Source organism: Leuciscus leuciscus (assembly GCF_965113295.1).
Source record: "Leuciscus leuciscus genome assembly, chromosome: 4".
NCBI lineage: Eukaryota > Metazoa > Chordata > Actinopteri > Cypriniformes > Leuciscidae > Leuciscus > Leuciscus leuciscus.
The window spans coordinates 48,144,777-48,163,189 of record NC_138728.1 but is presented as its reverse complement, the minus strand read 5'-3'; the positions used below and the strand labels follow the sequence as shown (position 1 = coordinate 48,163,189).

General features: G+C 38.3%; 1 protein-coding gene across 1 annotated transcript; it reads left to right on the top strand.

Moving 5' to 3' along the window:
• Positions 1-247: 247 nt before the first annotated feature.
• LOC309497277 (uncharacterized protein) lies at positions 248-1,752 on the top strand (the record flags this gene model as incomplete). Its single annotated transcript, XM_082167504.1, has 4 exons — positions 248-433; positions 1,114-1,206; positions 1,414-1,609; positions 1,705-1,752. Exons 1-4 carry the CDS (start codon positions 285-287, stop codon positions 1,750-1,752), a joined length of 486 nt encoding a protein of 161 aa, XP_082023630.1. The 5' UTR covers positions 248-284.
• Between the last annotated feature and the right edge of the window lie 16,661 nt (positions 1,753-18,413).

Genomic DNA, 18,413 nt, shown 5'->3' with positions numbered 1-18,413 from the left:
CGTGAGATATGTCTTTATGAAGCTTGAAATCTCTTCTTTTAAATGAAGTAATTTATATAAAAAACTAATGTTTTCAACTCATGTAATCCGTTTGAAAGCAAGGAGAGGTACCGTTTTTCCTTCTGCCTCATTATCTCTATAATCAGCTGCGGCCGCCCCGCCCCCGGCGCGATTCACATGTAAATAGTTAGGTGATCTAGTATGCAGCTCACCCGCCCCCCGATCAATGCCATAAAAACACAGTTTCTTCATCAGACTTACTGATAGTTCATCGCATTTTGAGTATGGCACGTTTCTCCGGTAAAGACGCCCTTCAGATGATTCTGGACAGCGAGGAAGAATGCACCTTTTCCTCAGAGGAAGATGAAGACTCGGACGACGAATGGCTGCATTTTGAAGAGCGAATTGATCCTGCCGAGGACACAATTTCGGAGTAAGTTACTGTTATATAATTATTTTTCTGATAATTCAGACTATATCTGCTTAGTGTTGGCTAGCTTTTGGCATCTTACATGAAAGATTGCATAACAATATCCCTTAACATTCGTGTATGTGCTCAAGTGTAAACTTTTTCAATGTGATAGGCTATTACTCTCTAAACATATTTGTATATTAAATATATTTCACTCAGTTTTGATTAGCTCATAACACTGATTATCATGCTAAAATACTGCCGTATGTCTTATGTACCTTATTTTTGAATATCTGCTTAAGTGTAATGTGATTTAGTCTAAATATATTTCAGCCTCCGGTAAAATATGTGATAGCCTAGGCCTACTGTCTGAATACTAGACATTATTACGTTTTGGTTAGACTATGACACTGCTTATCATGCATCAGTACTGCCTTATGCACAGATGTTTGTGAATACAGGTGTAAATGTTTGAAATGTAGTGATGTGTCGTTCGTGAACGATCCGTTCATTGCGTGCGTCACTAAATGCGTGCGGTCTAAATGGCTCATCAACAGATACTCGCCGTGATATTTCTCTGTGCTATGGACCATCAACAGATATATAGGCCAACATAGATTGTGCGTCCATAACAATTAATTGCCCATCAGTTTACTTTGGATAATGTATGCTAACAGTTTTTTGTTGTTGTTGTTTTTTAGGAATATGGCTGCAGCTAGCTCTCCTTCTCCAGCACCCCGTAGAGGGGCACGCAGGTGTCGTTCAGTTCTCAGTGTGATGGAGAATCTTCCCGAGTAAGTCCACAGACGTAATATTTACAGATGAAATATAATTGTTTACATCATCATAATATAAAAGTACATATTCTTGTGTGATATTATAAAAACTGTTGTCTTTTTTTATCCATGGCCATTAGTGATCGATAATGATAATAATACAGTGTCTTTAGTTGTGTTATCAGTATACTCAGTGTGTTTTGTTTTTTGTTTTGTTTTTTACAGATGTGACAATGAACTTGTCCAAGCACCTGTCCCGAAGAGAGCCAAGGCTAACCAGCAGGCAAGCAACAGGCAGTCCACTCTGGCATGGAAAACAGAGACTGATGTTGACATGGTTCCACAGACTGTGCGATTCTGTCCTGCACGTGAAACTGGACCGCAACTGAGTGGCATGCAAAGCACACACAGGCATGACACAGTACATGAAAGCCAAGCCAACCAGATGGGGTTTCAAGTTGTTTGTTCTTGCAGACTCATCGAATGGATACACTGTGGACTTTTCTGTGTACACAGGAAAGAACAACTTTCCCACAGGCCATGGACTGTCATATGATGCTGTAACATCTCTTTTAGACCACACATTTTTGGGTTCTGGGTACCATGTGTACATGGACAATTTTTATACAAGTCCAAAGCTCCTAAAAGACTTGTTTGCAATGAAGTTTGGTGCATGTGGGACTTACAGGGACAACAGGAAGGACTGCCCACGTGATACAACTAATTCACTCTCAAAAAGATCTGCCAGAGGATCCATCAGGTGGATTCGGGATGACCCGTAATTTTCTTTTATTAAATCCAGACAAGACAGAGGTAATACTTATCGGTTCAAAAAACCGCCCACAAAACCTCGCACAATACAACTTTAACATCATAGGATGTCCTGTTACTTTATCCTCTACAGTAAAAGACCTGGGTGTTATACTCGATTGCAACCTGTCTTTTGAAAATCATATTTCATATGTTACAAAAACAGCATTTTTCCACCTTAGAAACATTGCTAAGCTACGTAATATGCTATCAGTTTCTGATGCAGAAAAGTTAGTTCATGCATTCATGACCTCGAGACTGGATTACTGTAATGCTTTACTAGCTGGTTGTCCTGCATCCTCAATAAACAAGCTACAGTTAGTCCAAAATGCCGCCGCTAGAGTTCTTACTAGATCAAGAAAATATGATCATATAACACCGATTTTATCATCACTGCATTGGTTACCTATAAAGTTACGTATTAATTACAAGGTATTGCTACTGACCTATAAAGCCCTAAACGGCTTAGCTCCAGTCTATTTAACGGATCTTCTATCACCCTATAATCCATCGCGCTCTTTAAGATCACTAAATTCAAGGCTTTTGGTCATACCTAGGATATCCAGAACCACCAAAGGAGGGAGAGCATTCTCACATTTGGCTCCAAAACTCTGGAATAGTCTTCCTGATACTGTTCGTTGCTCAGACTCGCTCTCCCAGTTTAAAACTAGATTAAAGTCGCATCTCTTCAGCCAGGCATTCATATAATCCTACAGTTCAAACTACAATCCGGCCTCTAGCTCATAAATGCCAGAGGAGAACTGGCCCCCGACTGAGCCTGGGTTCTCCCAAGGTTTTTTTTTTCTCCATTAGGTCACCTGATGGAGTTTTAGGACACCATTAGGTCACTTGGGGATATTTTGGGGATATTTAATTTAATTTGATCAATCAATAAATTCCTCTTGAAACAAACTTTGTTGTATTATTTTAATTTAATACTGTGAAGCTGCTTTGATACAATCTGTATTGTGAAAAGCGCTATACAAATAAACTTGACTTGACTTGACTTGACCTCTTGTATTTGTGAAGTGGATGGACACACGAGAGGTATCTGTCTGTTCTACGATCCATCCTGCAGAGGAGGGTGAAAACACAAGATACATGGAGGACAAAGACATTTCCATGTCCTGCACCTGTGACTGCCTACAACAAACACATGGGTGGTGTTGACCTGTCAGATCAGCTGATACAGTACTACACTGCACAGCACAAAACCATGAAGTGGTACAGAAAGATCTTTCTACACTTCTTGGACATTGCTTCCACCAACTCTTTCATTGTGCACAAAGAGCTGCATGGTAACTTCTCCCATAAAGAGTTTATGGAGCATCTTATAACAGAGCTCTGTGCTGTCACAGAAAATGGCACCAAAACGGACCAATAGTGATCATGTACCGGTTCCAGGAGCTGAGCTGGCATCAGATGACAGGGATGCTGCCACAGTTGGTCGCCGCTCATGTGTTCATTGCAAAGCAGTGTGTGGTAAAAAGCAGTTAACACCATGGAAATGCCAGACATGCAATGTTCACTTATGTCTTCAGTTAAACAGGAACTGTTTTCAAGAGTGGCATAAAGATGTGTGACTCTGTTCAGATGTGTGTGCTCTGCTGACCGAAGGATAGTGATCTGCCTTTACTTTTGTTTGTTTTGCTCATATTTAAATTTGCTTAGAACCCGCATCAACAGGGCATAAGCATTTACTGTGAGATACCTGCCTTTACTTTTGAACTGTTTTCAGGAGTGGCATAAAGATGTGTGACTGTGTTCAGATGTGTGTGCTCTGCTGACCACTAACCATCAGCCTTCAGAAATCATTCTGATATGCCGACTTTTTTTAAAATCAATGTTGGAAACTGTTGTGCTGCTTAATATATATATTTTATAACCTGTGATAGTTTTTTCAGGATTCTTTATTTTGCTCACATTTGATTTACTTGTAGCTAGGGGTGACCCCGAATAGTCGAAGATTCGATGCTTCGATAGGAGGAGCCTGATTCGACTACCGATCTCATGGTCGAATCTTCGCAGAGGTGTTATGAAACGAGGATCATGCCACTTTGGCTACATGAGGGCGCTCAATGTCTGATTTCACAAAGAACTAGCTTTTATGTCAATACGTTAATATTCAGCCTATTATGATAATGCTGTAGGCCTATATAAAAATGTGCAAAGAAAGAAGCTTTTAATAAATATATTTTTAATGTACATGAATAAATCCAAACACCCTGTGACAGATTTAAGTTTCACTTTCAATCCGTGACCGACAGAGGAGCGTCTTCGCGGCAAGGATTTAAATCTTTAACAATGTCTGGGATAAGAAACTCTAAAGTGTGGATGTACACCATCAGAAAGGATATTCTCCAAGGCTGGATTTAGCATCAGGAAAACCATGATCGCACTTCTGCCGGCCAACGTTAACATGTTTCACGCATAGACTGGGTTTCACGTTAGAATGTATTTTATCCGCGCGCACAATTTGAAAAGACTCCAACGGACACAGACAGAGTGAAAGACTGGATTTGTTCTCTCGATCAGGTAGGCTACAAGTGACTTCAAAACTTTACAGCCGGTTATAATTTTATTTTTGGATGCTGTGAACATTTTTAGCTAAAAAGACTGCCTCTCCAGTTTAGCATTTATTGTTGTTTCTGCAGTTAAAAAGACAAAGTTGAAAATTCTGGCTACTATCGTTTTAATAATTTCTTTATTTTAATTTTATTTATTGATCTATTGATTTGTGGCTTGTTCCCCTGAATATATATAATATTTTGAATATATGTTCCCCTGCACTTTAGGCATTTTGCACACATTTGCTCCTCATCCTGTGGCTTGATTCTGATTTATTTCGTTTTGTATTTTTATTTATTAGAAAGGTAGGCCTATATTCTGTTCTAATTTAATTTAGTAAATTAATTGTTTATTTTTTCGGTGCATCGATGTTGTTGTGCTGTAGGCTAGCCTGCTCGCACAGGTAATTTAGCCATTTGATTTGCATGTGAAATGCAAATCTGCAGTGTGGCCTTTCTGGAGTTATTTATGTTATTTCTTAGTTTTATGGATCAAAAATGTTTTTATACATTTTCTTCTATATCTTTGTGTGATTTTCTGTACATCGCGGCTTTGAAACGTTAAAGCCCCGCCCCCAGCCCCACCCCCATACACATGATTCTATTAGTCGACTATAGGCAAGACATGACGATTCTGATTCGACTATGAAAATCCATAGTCGGGGACAGCCCTACTTGTAGCCCGCATAAACGGGGCACAGGAATTTACTTTGAGATACCTGCCTTTACTTTTGTTTATCGCTCACAATTGCTTTGTTTATAGCAGACTGATTAATTTATTTTGCTCACATTTGATTTGCTTAGAGCAAATTTAGAACATTTAGTTCCTCCACATAGAGGAATTACAATAAAACAGATTAAAAAACAAAACCTTTGAATCTCCTCTTCTTTGTTAAAGGAGAAGTTCACTTTTAAAAAAACTTTTGCTGATTATTTACTCACCCCCATGTCATCCAAGATGTCCATGTCTTTCTTTCTTCAGTCGAAAAGAAATTAAGGTTTTTGATGAAAACATTCCAGGATTTTTTCACATATTATGGATTCCATTGGGACCCAAACGGTTCAAGGTCCAAATGACAGTTTCATTGCAGCTTCAAAGGGCTTTAAACGATACCAGACGATGAATAAGGGTCTTATCTAGCGAAACGATCGGTCATTTCAAAAATAAAATAAAAAGTTTACGTTTTATAAGCACAAATGTTCGCCTTGCTCTGTTCTGTGATGCGCGTTCGTGACGTCAAGTAATACGCAATTACGTTGAAAAGGTCACGCTTGAAAAATTGAAGAAAATGTTCTTTTTGGCTTTTTAATATTAAAACACTCAGGATGCGCACACGAAATGGGCATTTTAAACGATAAACTGACACAAATACATTTGAAAATGTTTATATGGTCCTCCTTCCGCACATTTGTAAACACATCAAACTTGACCTTTTCAACGTAATTGCGTATTACGTGACGTCACGAACGCGCATCACAGAACAGAGCAAGGCGAACATTTGTGCTTATAAAACGTAAACTTTTTTATTTATTTTTGAAATGACCGATCGTTTCGCTAGATAAGACCCTTATTCATCGTCTGGTATCGTTTAAAGCCCTTTGAAGCGGCAATGAAACTGTCATTTGGACCTTGAACCGTTTGGGTCCCAATGGAATCCATAATATGTGGAAAAATCCTGGAATGTTTTCATCAAAAACCTTAATTTCTTTTCGACTGAAGAAAGAAAGACATGGACATCTTGGATGACATGGGGGTGAGTAAATTATCAGCAAAAGTTTTTTCAAAAGTGAACTTCTCCTTTAAGGCACTTGATGGCCCATTAGCCACTGGAAGAGTGTATGTCACACCCCTGGTCTGAATCTCATTAATATTTATGGGCCATTGGGCCATTAACCCTCTGGGGTCTAAGGTGTTTTTGGGGTCCTTGTAGGGTGACCAGATGAGATTGGTTGAAATTCGGGACGGGGCGGGACAGGGGGAGGGGGGAGTAATGAATAATAAAGATAATGAATTTCAAACGAAAGTTACTGAACCAATCATGTTTTTATTAATATAAGTAGCCTACATACATATAATTTGATATAATATAGAAGTAACGTTAGGCTATTTTTATACTTCAAACTGAAGTTAATGAACCAATCATATTTTTATTAACAAGTACATATGCATATAAATTGATATAGCCTAATACGTAGCAGGCTATACACTCACCTAAAGGATTATTAGGAACACCATACTAATACTGTGTTTGACCCCCTTTCGCCTTCAGAACTGCCTTAATTCTACGTGGCATTGATTCAACAAGGTGCTGAAAGCATTCTTTAGAAATGTTGGCCCATATGGATAGGATAGCATCTTGCAGTTGATGGAGATTTGTGGGATGCACATCCAGGGCACGAAGCTCCCGTTCCACCACATCCCAAAGATGCTCTATTGGGTTGAGATCTGGTGACTGTGGGGGCCATTTTAGTACAGTGAACTCATTGTCATGTTCAAGAAACCAATTTGAAATGATTCGAGCTTTGTGACATGGTGCATTATCCTGCTGGAAGTAGCCATCGGAGGATGGGTACATGGTGATCATAAAGGGATGGACATGGTCAGAAACAATGCTCAGGTAGGCCGTGGCATTTAAACGATGCCCAATTGGCACTAAGGGGCCTAAAGTGTGCCAAGAAAACATCCCCCACACCATTACACCACCACCACCAGCCTGCACAGTGGTAACAAGGCATGATGGATCCATGTTCTCATTCTGTTTACGCCAAATTCTGACTCTACCATCTGAATGTCTCAACAGAAATCGAGACTCATCAGACCAGGCAACATTTTTCCAGTCTTCAACTGTCCAATTTTGGTGAGCTCGTGCAAATTGTAGCCTCTTTTTCCTATTTGTAGTGGAGATGAGTGGTACTCGGTGGGGTCTTCTGCTGTTGTAGCCCATCCGCCTCAAGGTTGTGCGTGTTGTGGCTTCACAAATGCTTTGCTGCATACCTCGGTTGTAACGAGTGGTTATTTCAGTCAAAGTTGCTCTTCTATCAGCTTGAATCAGTCGGCCCATTCTCCTCTGACCTCTAGCATCAACAAGGCATTTTCGCCCACAGGACTGCCGCATACTGGATGTTTTTCCCTTTTCACACCATTCTTTGTAAACCCTAGAAATGGTTGCGCGTGAAAATCCCAGTAACTGAGCAGATTGTGAAATACTCAGACCGGCCCGTCTGGCACCAACAACCATGCCACGCTCAAAATTGCTTAAATCACCTTTCTTTCCCAATCTGACATTCAGTTTGGAGTTCAGGAGATTGTCTTGACCAGGACCACACCCCTAAATGCATTGAAGCAGCTGCAATGTGATTGGTTGATTAGATAATTGCATTAATGAGAAATTGAACAGGTGTTCCTAATAATCCTTTAGGTGAGTGTAGAAGTATTATTTCGAACACGGTGCCTCGCCCTCGACCGGTCTGACTTCTTCACGCGACTTCTGCCTGCACTTTCAACTGTCCTAACGGCTGCTGCAACTTGTGCTCTCTTCATCTACTCTATAAAGCAAAAAGGGGACAAAAAGGTCGTATTGTCTTTGTGCATATAGCCTAGATGAATTAGATAGATTAATAGAAACAATATAACTTTAAATTCACACTTGAGCTATATAGCCTACTGAGGTTGTGGAGGCTCGACATCAGCATATTTTGCAGAGCTTTTCACTGCTGCCAGCACTCCCGTCTTTCCCAGGATGTATTTATGGAACTCTGCACAAGTCATCATTAAATTCATTTTTACTTTGATTTCGCTGCGGACCAGGTTAAATGAGCACCTGTTTCTCACATCGGTCCAGGCACCTTTCATTATTGAAAACACTCGTTCCGAGTAAGCATTGCTCACGGGGATGCTCAAAATGAAAGACAGTAGCTTGGCATACTGTGGGAACGCAGACGTGCTCCTGAGTGCTTGGGCCCAAAGCGCACCTACAGGGTGACTGTGTATTTCCAGATGAGGCATTATCTCTTTCAGAACACAGCTCTCGTTGTAGAGCTCATCCAGGTCGAGTTCATCATGCATCTGAAGGGCGGATACAGCGGCCGTTAATTCCCTGTAGCTGATTTCTTGCTTTTACTTAAGATTGAAACACTGGATGTTGAACAGGTGCCCAGATTCTGAGAAGTTGAACCATTTCTCAAGGTATTGCTCCGCGATATCATAAAAATTTGTGAATTCTCTCTTGAGCCCGTCAACCCTAAGATTAACGGAGGAGAGGAGGACGCGGTCAACTTTTGCTCCGAAAAAAGCATCTTTTTTGTGCTGCTGGAGTTTGGTTCGGAGGCCGTTCATAAGTGCATTTACTTCAACTGAGGTGAGACTGTCACTCTCAAGACTCAGCACAGCACCAGTGAAAAGCTTTAAAGTGTTTTGCAAGAAGAAGAGTGTGACCTCCAGCTCGCTGCATTCATCTTCCTCTCCATGCTCGTTACCCTGGAGCGCATCCCAGAGGACACGGGGGCACTCCTCCTGTCCCAGTGACAAGAAGTAGCTGCGCACCGCTGGCCAGGTGTTCACAAGTCTGTCAATTGCAGGGTGCAGGCTCAACCAGCGTGTTGGGACGTGACGAAACAGTGTTTGGTACTCCATGTCAGCAAATTCAAACATTTCTTTGAGGGTGGAAACTCTCTTCGCAGAACAGCTGAAATGGTTGAATGATTTTATGACGATAGTCTCCACATCTATTTGCAGTGCATTGCTGGCACGTTTTACTGCATTGTGTATTATGTGAGCTGGGCAGTTTGCGGGAAGGATCTTGCTGTTGATTTTTTTTAGATTTTGGTAAATGGAGTGTTTTCTGCTGAAATTCACTGCCGCATTGTCAGCCGAGTAAGCCGAGATGTTATTGATGCTGAGTTTGTGTTCCTTTAATTTATTCAGTAAATTGTCAGTGACGGCATCTGCGCTCTCGGCTGCTTGTTCAAAGAAATCAAGAACTCTGTTCTGGATGCCCTGCTCAGGAGTCCAGAATCTCACAGAGATCGGGAATGTTTTCACATTGCCTTTATTAGAGGCATCGGTTGAAATGGAAAAGAATATATCTTAAGACTCGAGGCATTGGGAGAAGTCAGATGCGAGGGGTGCCAGAACGTTTGTGACCAGTGCTTCAGCTTTTGTGCGACCGCAGCTAACGAGTTTAGCTATGCCCGAATCAGAGTACAGTTTTGGTGTTAACTTCATCGCACAGTCAAGTGATCTGTATGATTGTTGGTGGGCCACACAGTGGAACACGGAGGTCAGCTCAGCAGCAGCTATTTTATTATACATGGAATCATCCTGCTTCTTAAAGAAGGACGAGACCAACGTGTTGGTCTGTACTGTCGCGGTGTTGGTACAGTGTAATTTGCTGCTAGCATGCAGCCTAACATCTGCCTCCCCCCCGTGAGAGACACCAAACTCTTTCCTACACACTTTGCAGAACGCTTTACTTTCATCATGTAGGGCTTTTGCAATCCATGGATACCTGCCCACCCACTCCTCCCGGTACCTGCAGAGATGTTTTAGCTTTTTTGCAGCGTGTTGGGGTTCCGGTACACCAGCCATGTCAATTTCATGAATGAAAATTAGCTTATCAGTGCATATCTTAATGTGCGCCTACGGTATATCTAAAAAAAAAACAAAAACAAAAAAAAAACAAGATGCTGCAGCCAATGAGCAGCCAGTGTTGTGGTTTAATTCTTTCTTTTCAGGGAAATGACTTCAGAGATTTTTCGATACCAGAAATATTAGACTTTATTAACAAACAAAGCCGAGAGACCCTCTGCAGAAAGAGCCCCCTCCCGCAGAAAGACCCCTGCAGAAAGATTGTCCAGCAAACGTATATACCTTCTCCTTCTCCCAAATATGGTAATACATTCTATAGGTATTTTGAGAAATAGTTTGTACCATGTGACATTACTGAAATAGAATTCTCTGCTGTAACCACACAGCTCTCAGGTTCCAAAGTCACCCAAAGACATACACAGACAGAAAGGAAATAATAGTGTACAAAAAACAGTTAAATTACTTATTTTCTTAACAACAAAATCTTCAACATTCCCTCCTCTGGGGCTTATCTAAGCCCCACATTCGCTATCGTTTTCCAGAGTGTAGTTTCAAAATCCAGTCCCCTCCATTATACTACCTTAGTGACTAAATTAAGTCACTCAATCTTATTTTCAATGACTGAAATTATGCCACTACACTCCTGGAGGAGCAATCGAGCCAAACATCTTTCTCCATACATTTTTCTTTCTTTCAGTTGTTTTTCTTTCAATGGAGAGAGTAAAAGACTCGAATCCTCCCTAATCAAACATCAAACATTGTTACAAGTGTGTTGATGAAATTGGTTCAGCATTGTCTGTTATTGTCACAGTTATGTATAATATGTCAAACCTAAAAATCCCTTATACAATAAAGTTCTTTTGTGGTGTAGATATCCTCTTCGACACATACACCCAGGATCTGGCTTATTCATTTTCTTCTTCATCCTTATTCGAAGTACTTCCATCAACGTCCATTGATTGTAAATCTCAATTTGGTTTATAAACCCAATCTTAATAATATATGATTTATTTGCCCTCTAAAATTTGTTTTCATTATCTTCTTGATATGGGAAGTACACAACAGAATAATAACCCTCCTATTAATATCGCAGCACCTAAAAACATTCCTAATTTTGCAAACCATGCTCCTATTGCACCAAAGTTTAAATCAAACCAGTCCCACATTTGGCTATCTCTTCCTGCATTTGCTTTAACTTCTGCTCTTAATCCTTTTATCTTAAGCATAGCTTCAGTAAATTTTCCTCCTGGAGCGGTATTATTTGGTATAAAAGTACAACACTGATCTCCAAACATAACGCATACTCCTCCTTTGTCTGCCAATAGCCAATTAAGGGCTTGTCTATTTTGCCATGTCATTTTACTTGTTTCACATAATTGTTTTCATTATAATAAAGACAAATCATTATAATAAATCTCTGCTGATTATAGTAGAATCATTGGTTTAGTTTGCTTTTTCATTTTGCATAATCCATATGAATTTTGATTTAAAATAGGGCTGGGTAAAAATTACTTCCTCTCATTTTTATTTGCTTCTTATTTTTATGAAGGAATATCAATTCTTAAATTTGAAGAATCAATCTTTTAGTCAGTCATTTTTAGTTGATTAAACAAACATAACATTGTAGTGCACCTTCTATCCATTAAATCGCAATATGCTTCGTTATAACGTTTTACATTTCAAATTCTGTCTACTTTATTACCAAATTTAAACAATAAATAAAATGTTTAATCTCACGTGTTGCAGCTTCTTCTCATTATAGCTCCTCAGTTCAAGCATACCTTTACTGAATACCTTTTCTTCCTTTCTACTAATTTCTAAATGAACTATCATGAATAAACTTAATTATGTCACATGTAATCACTCAAACTAAGAAAGCTTTAAGAGCAATGTTACATTTACTTCATAAAAGTCATTCAATAAACTCATTAGACAATTAGAAAAAATAACTCTCAAAAATAACTTTTTATACTATCTTACATATTCATTGTACGTACATTTCTTTTTCTGTATATCTAATTTTAATCTTAATCATTTCAAACATAAAGCATTATAACTTAAAACTTCCTTTCTATAATTTAAGTTTCTGCACACAAATAATTTAATCTTCAATTTCTCTGGAATGACTGCTGTCCCATTATCTAAACTTATTTCTGATAGAATTTCAAATCTAAGGAATACTTCTCTGGGAATATTTAATTACTTCTCCTGACCCTCCTCTGCTGATTTCATTGCCTTTACCTTTCTCTTTCTTGTTCATATAATCCATTAGGTGTTTTATTAGTCCTTCTGGTACTGATATATGGCCTATTTGTGTCACTGTTCCTTTTTTACCTTTATTTTTGGCACAAATTTCATGTGTACAGTCAGAAATTGCCAGAAATGCCTTTTATTTAATTTTCCTTTAATTCTTAATTTAGCCTTTTAATTCTTTCCTTATTCTTAATCCCTGTTTACTCCCCCCTTGCGCACTTGGTGAAAACAATGCGCATGTGGATTGAGAATATTCAAAAGTATGTTTTTGTGCAATAACCTGACATTCTTACCCTCCTCTGGTACCATATAAATTGTTCATAATGCCTGTTTGTTATTGAATTCGAACAACTTACAACTGAGGTGGTGGTTTTATTAGCACCATTTAAAATATTTAATTAGTCAATAGTATATTGAATCAAATCATAATCTTATAACTTAAATTGAAATCAAATATTTGTTAATAGCCAGTGTTAATCTTTTCTTTAATTTTCAACTGTAACCTTAAATTAATTACTTATACTCCTGTATTGACAAATTACATTCGAGTAGGCCTACCATTTATGATCTTTTTTTTTTAATGTCATTTAGTTCTAGTTGTATTTTCCTTCATGACTTGTCTTAATTCTCACTTTGCTATATGACAATTACTTGAATTAGTCGCTTATTCATTATTTTGTTTCTTTTTAAATCATTTATAATTTCTTTTCTATGTTGTTTTTGATATATTCTTTAATTCAATATTTTTCCTTCTGGTGGGGTTATTATTAAGTTGCTACTAGTATATTCAAAGGCTTTAACATTACCTTAAAATAAAGTTTGGTTGATGTTGACTTTGAACTTGTACTCATCTCTGTTGATTCTCTTTTCTTTGCACAATTTTTCGTGAGCTTTTCACATTCTGCAAATTTTCATTTAAAGTTTTTCTTGTCGTTTGTCTTCTTTTTGCATTCATGTTGATCATTCAGTTTCACCAGGGTGACTCTTTACGAGCCGTTGCAATGGGCTTTCCCTCGGCGGCGAGGGAGGCTGTTACAAGCACAAGACCTTGATCCCTCACTTCCTGTTGTGCAGGGTTGAGGCTTGTTGGTGTATTTTAAGTTGAGAAGCATGGACTCAAATGTCAGTTTGCTGATCAATGCACAAGCCTCCTTTGAGATGACAAAGCAGTCACTGGTTCTTTTTGTTTGCCTGGAACTGAACTGTTCTCATCTGTGAATGAAACCTTCATTATTTCTGTTAGTTCAGTTAGTGACAACAACATATTAAATCATCTGCTCATCTGCCCCATTGTCCTTCTTGCTGTCACCTGTAAAATGATCATGTGGGCTGAGTGGTGTTCTGTCCCCTTCTGGGGGTCTTAACCCCTATATTAGCTACTTTTTACAATTAGTCAATTCAGCTCAGTTATCTCATTGTTTTGAGTCCCACTGTTAGCACACTATTCATCAGGCATCTTGGACAACACTCAACCCACTTTACTAAAAGACAATATTTCATACTTTTGACAAAACGTAAGCTCCTTCATGATATGCTGAAAAGAAAATCAGATGTGTTATTCTCCATCACGATATTCTGAAAGGAAAGTCAGATGTGTTAGGCGCTGCGCAAAATGCAGTACTGTTTTTTATTTTCTATTGCCACTACAGTTTCGACCAGGAAATTAACCAAATCCATCCATGGTCATTATTGGGCAGAATATGCCCTGTGGGCCCACATATCAAATTTAGATACAGCTGTAGGCAAAATAATTGATTTGCCTTGGTGTACACCATCTCTCACTCATTCATACTCAGTCACTCATTGGCCATCACACATTCTTCTTCCGCAGGTTGTGCTCTAAATGCGGAACTTGTAATTTTAGCTGTGGAATTCCAAAGGTCTGACGGACACCGTCACACACAGCTACGCAAACACTATTCAGAAGTGTCAGTGATCTTAACGTTTAGTTTAACACCGTTGTTATAAACCCTTTTTTCTTTTTCTTTTTTCAAACTCTAATAGATTAAATATTTCAGAATAATAGGCCTTAGTATGGTGCAGTTGAGAGTAAGACCGCCAATTGTAATTTCTCAAATGCATTTTTCTTTCATTTGTTTGGTCTACTTTTTCATATTCTTTTTATTTTTGCTCATGAGCTGCTTTAAGAAGAAAATTGGAGATCTCTACCTAATCTTGGATCCATGGCCAATAACATTTCCATCTCATTATCCCAGTTTCGACAGCATTTTTGATTTCATAATTTTTTCTTCTCCAATCTATCTTTAGAAAATTATTAAAACAAGATGGAGTGACTAGTATCATGGTTTTGCAAACAAAAATAATAATCCTTTGACATTTTGTCTATCTTTTTCTTTGCCCTATATGTCTAATATAATAGCCCTCACTATACCAAATCCAGCCTCAGTTTTAACTATTTGGTGAGTTGAGCACCCACTTCTCTGTATTTTCTTTTCTTATAGAGCTGGACTTGTACCTACTGAAAGAGCAGAGGGTTAGTTTAGCAGAGAATATAAAGAATTGCTATGAGACCAGTGAATTATCAGAATGAATAACGTTAATATAATAATTAACCAAATTTGAAGCAGTCTCTAGAGTGTTCATAAGTTTTGTCACACCTGTCGTGTCGTAAGGGTCTGTTCTGCTGTTTTTAGCTTGGCTGTCGCTCTGCATGTTTTGCCAGCCGTCACTCAAAGGCCATTGCAGAGTGGAGAATAGGCTCTGTTGTTTCTCTGCCTCTTCTTAGCTTGGGCTTTTTATTGATCCTGCCAGTTTTGCATCTCAGTATTTCTCTTTGTCCTCAGGAAAAGTCTCAAGTGAAAGTTTCACCTTTTCCCATATTAATTCAGTCTTTCTGAGTCTTTTTGATTGGTCAACTTCAGGAGGGGAGCTGAGAACCCCTCACCCACTCTCTGTTCTTCTCTCTGCATTTGCGTCTTTGCCCTTTGCCCTCTTGTTGCTTCCACAGGACACTGAAGCCATCTGCAATTTGAACACTCAGAGATCTGCATGAATCAAATTGAACTTTCACATATAAGCTATTAGTTCTTTATCACATTCCACTTTTTAACCTGCATCTTTTCACTATTTCTTTTATATAAAATCTCACTGGTTGACAATAGCAGTTCTCCCATTCTATTAGTAAAGCAGTTCTTCATTGCAGGAAAAAGCAAGCTAGTTCTGTTTTTCTATATCATCAATAACTCTGATGATCTAAGAATAATACAATTGAATAATGTTCCCTATCATAAAATTAGACTTCAATCTTTCTTCTATATTTGCATGCAGTGTTCACAATAATCTAGTATGTTTCTCAACAAACATCAAGGAATTCCTCTTATTATTTACTCTCATCAACTTCTGAAGTATTCATGACTTTTGAAACTTGGTCACTCAATCTTGTTAACCTTCAGCACTGCACCAGTTATTTTTCTCTGAACACAAACTTATTAATCTGCAATGGAATACTTTTTCCACTCTGTCTTCAGGGATAATGAGATACAAATTTTAGACGTCTTCAGATATAATATATAATATATTAAGCACGTGCAATCTTATTTGTATTCATCTATTAATATATCATTACATTTATTGATTAAACATAAATCTTATTATTTTAACTTATTTTATACAATATTCTTTATAGTTAATATCTTGGAACAATTGTTTTCCCTTACTTTTCTTTCTTAATACACACCATTTAACATCCCTTTCATTCACTGGTCATTCACACGTTCTCTGTCCCTTCAAGCAACCAGGGTCAGAGGTCACTTATTTTCAACCACAGGCACAGTCACAGGATCCTACAGGCACACCAACATGATCTCACACACTTTTTTTTTTCTCTACTCTGTCAGATCTGAACAATACATTAAAATATTACACTTTTAACTATCCTATTCCATAAACCTCTGTGATTCACTTCCTCAACACAACAGAGTCACATATGATCTTAATTCCCCTGAGCAAACTCTTATTAGAGTAATAAGGTACCCGGAAATTGACTTAATCTGCAATCATGCTCATTTGTATCCTTCAAGGCCCTCTTACAAATGTCTGCAGATCAACCATCTATATAAGCTAAACTATACCTGTATCAATCAATGCCCACTTACAGGTATAAAACATCAATAACTGATATCCTTATGTCAGTACACTTGTCATCCATCAAGGCCCACTTAACAAGTGTAAAACTGAACTTATTCTGTGTTCATGCTATTCTTGTATCCATCAAGGCCCACTTACAAGAACCCACAAATCAATAATTGATATCCTTATCAATAAACTCAAACCCTTTGTGTGCATGCTTTTTGCTCATCATCCTTCAAGGCCCACTTGATGAACAAACACAAAACTTTTACGTACGTACGTCAAAACTCTTAGCGCTAAATCAGCATCCCCAGTAGTTATAGAATCCACTCAGGATTAAACAAGTACTGGCAAACACTATCGGGAGCCCCACGCTATTACCAACTACTTGACATTTACAAAGACAATGCATGCAATTATTTCTGATATCAAACATCACTTTTTAAGTTCTTTAAATTTGGAGAAGCTTTTTCTTACCACATCCGGGCCACTGGTGACTTACACATACCTTATTCAAAAGCAAAACTGCTCACCTCAAAGTACAGCGGCCACTGTTGTCTGTGTCAGTCACCAGCTCCCTTTGTGGCTTCTTCAGCTCCTGAGCCAAGTCCTGCCGGGGTCGCCATTGTTGTGGTTTAATTCTTTCTTTTCAGGGAAATGACTTCAGAGATTTTTCGATACCAGAAATATTAGACTTTATTAACAAACAAAGCCGAGAGACCCTCTGCAGAAAGAGCCCCCTCCCGCAGAAAGACCCCTGCAGAAAGATTGTCCAGCAAACGTATATACCTTCTCCTTCTCCCAAATATGGTAATACATTCTATAGGTATTTTGAGAAATAGTTTGTACCATGTGACATTACTGAAATAGAATTCTCTGCTGTAACCACACAGCTCTCAGGTTCCAAAGTCACCCAAAGACATACACAGACAGAAAGGAAATAATAGTGTACAAAAAACAGTTAAATTACTTATTTTCTTAACAACAAAATCTTCAACACCAGCGGGATGACTCAACCTCGCTCCACGGACAGTTTATGTTTTATCAGACAATAACTATTTAAGATTTTGCTTTAGTATAATTTTCGGTGGGTTTCGGGATTAAGATTTTGCTTCAGTATAATTTTCGGGACAATTAGAGCAGGATTCGGGATTCGGGACAGCAGCTTAGATTTTGGGACTGTCCTGAATTTTTCGGGACGTCTGGTCACCCTAGGTCCTTGAGATGTTCTGACATGCCCTGACATTTGTGCTTTTTTCAGTTGCTTATAAACATATTAATGGCAAAAAAAAATTACACACTATTTAGCACAAACAGGGCTACCATAATATGTGAGCAACAAGAATGTACATGTCTGCATTTTTGAGAGAATAATGTTTATTCATGGTTATTGAAAAAACTAAAAACTAAAGTTTCTGAAATAAGGCCATAAAACACATTTTAAATATGTGCCAATAAGACTGTTGTCTAATGGATGTCATCACCTAGTGTTTTTTCTTCAAAATGATGTGAAAATCATCCTGCCTTATCATTCACAGAACACAATACATTGATTTAAATTTTGCAAAGCACTTTCTGTTTGGAAAGGCAATATGCGGAGTGGGCGTCAACGATCATGCATATTTAGTGGTTCACACCTGGAGACAATGGGGCCCGCATACTTAATGACCCTTTCATTCAGGTGAGTCACTGAGCCACAAGAATGCAAGAGCAACAGTTGGAAGCATCTCAATTCTTTTTTTATTTTTCCACATATTGTGCTTGCAATTTGGCCTATAATATCCAAGGAAAACATGTCTAGTAATTGTGCAGTTAATTCTCATACTGTATTTTCAGTTTTGGAATATTTATCCTCTCCCCAAATTTATCACTAATACAACACAATAAAAATTATTTAAAGAAAAGGCTTATATTTACCT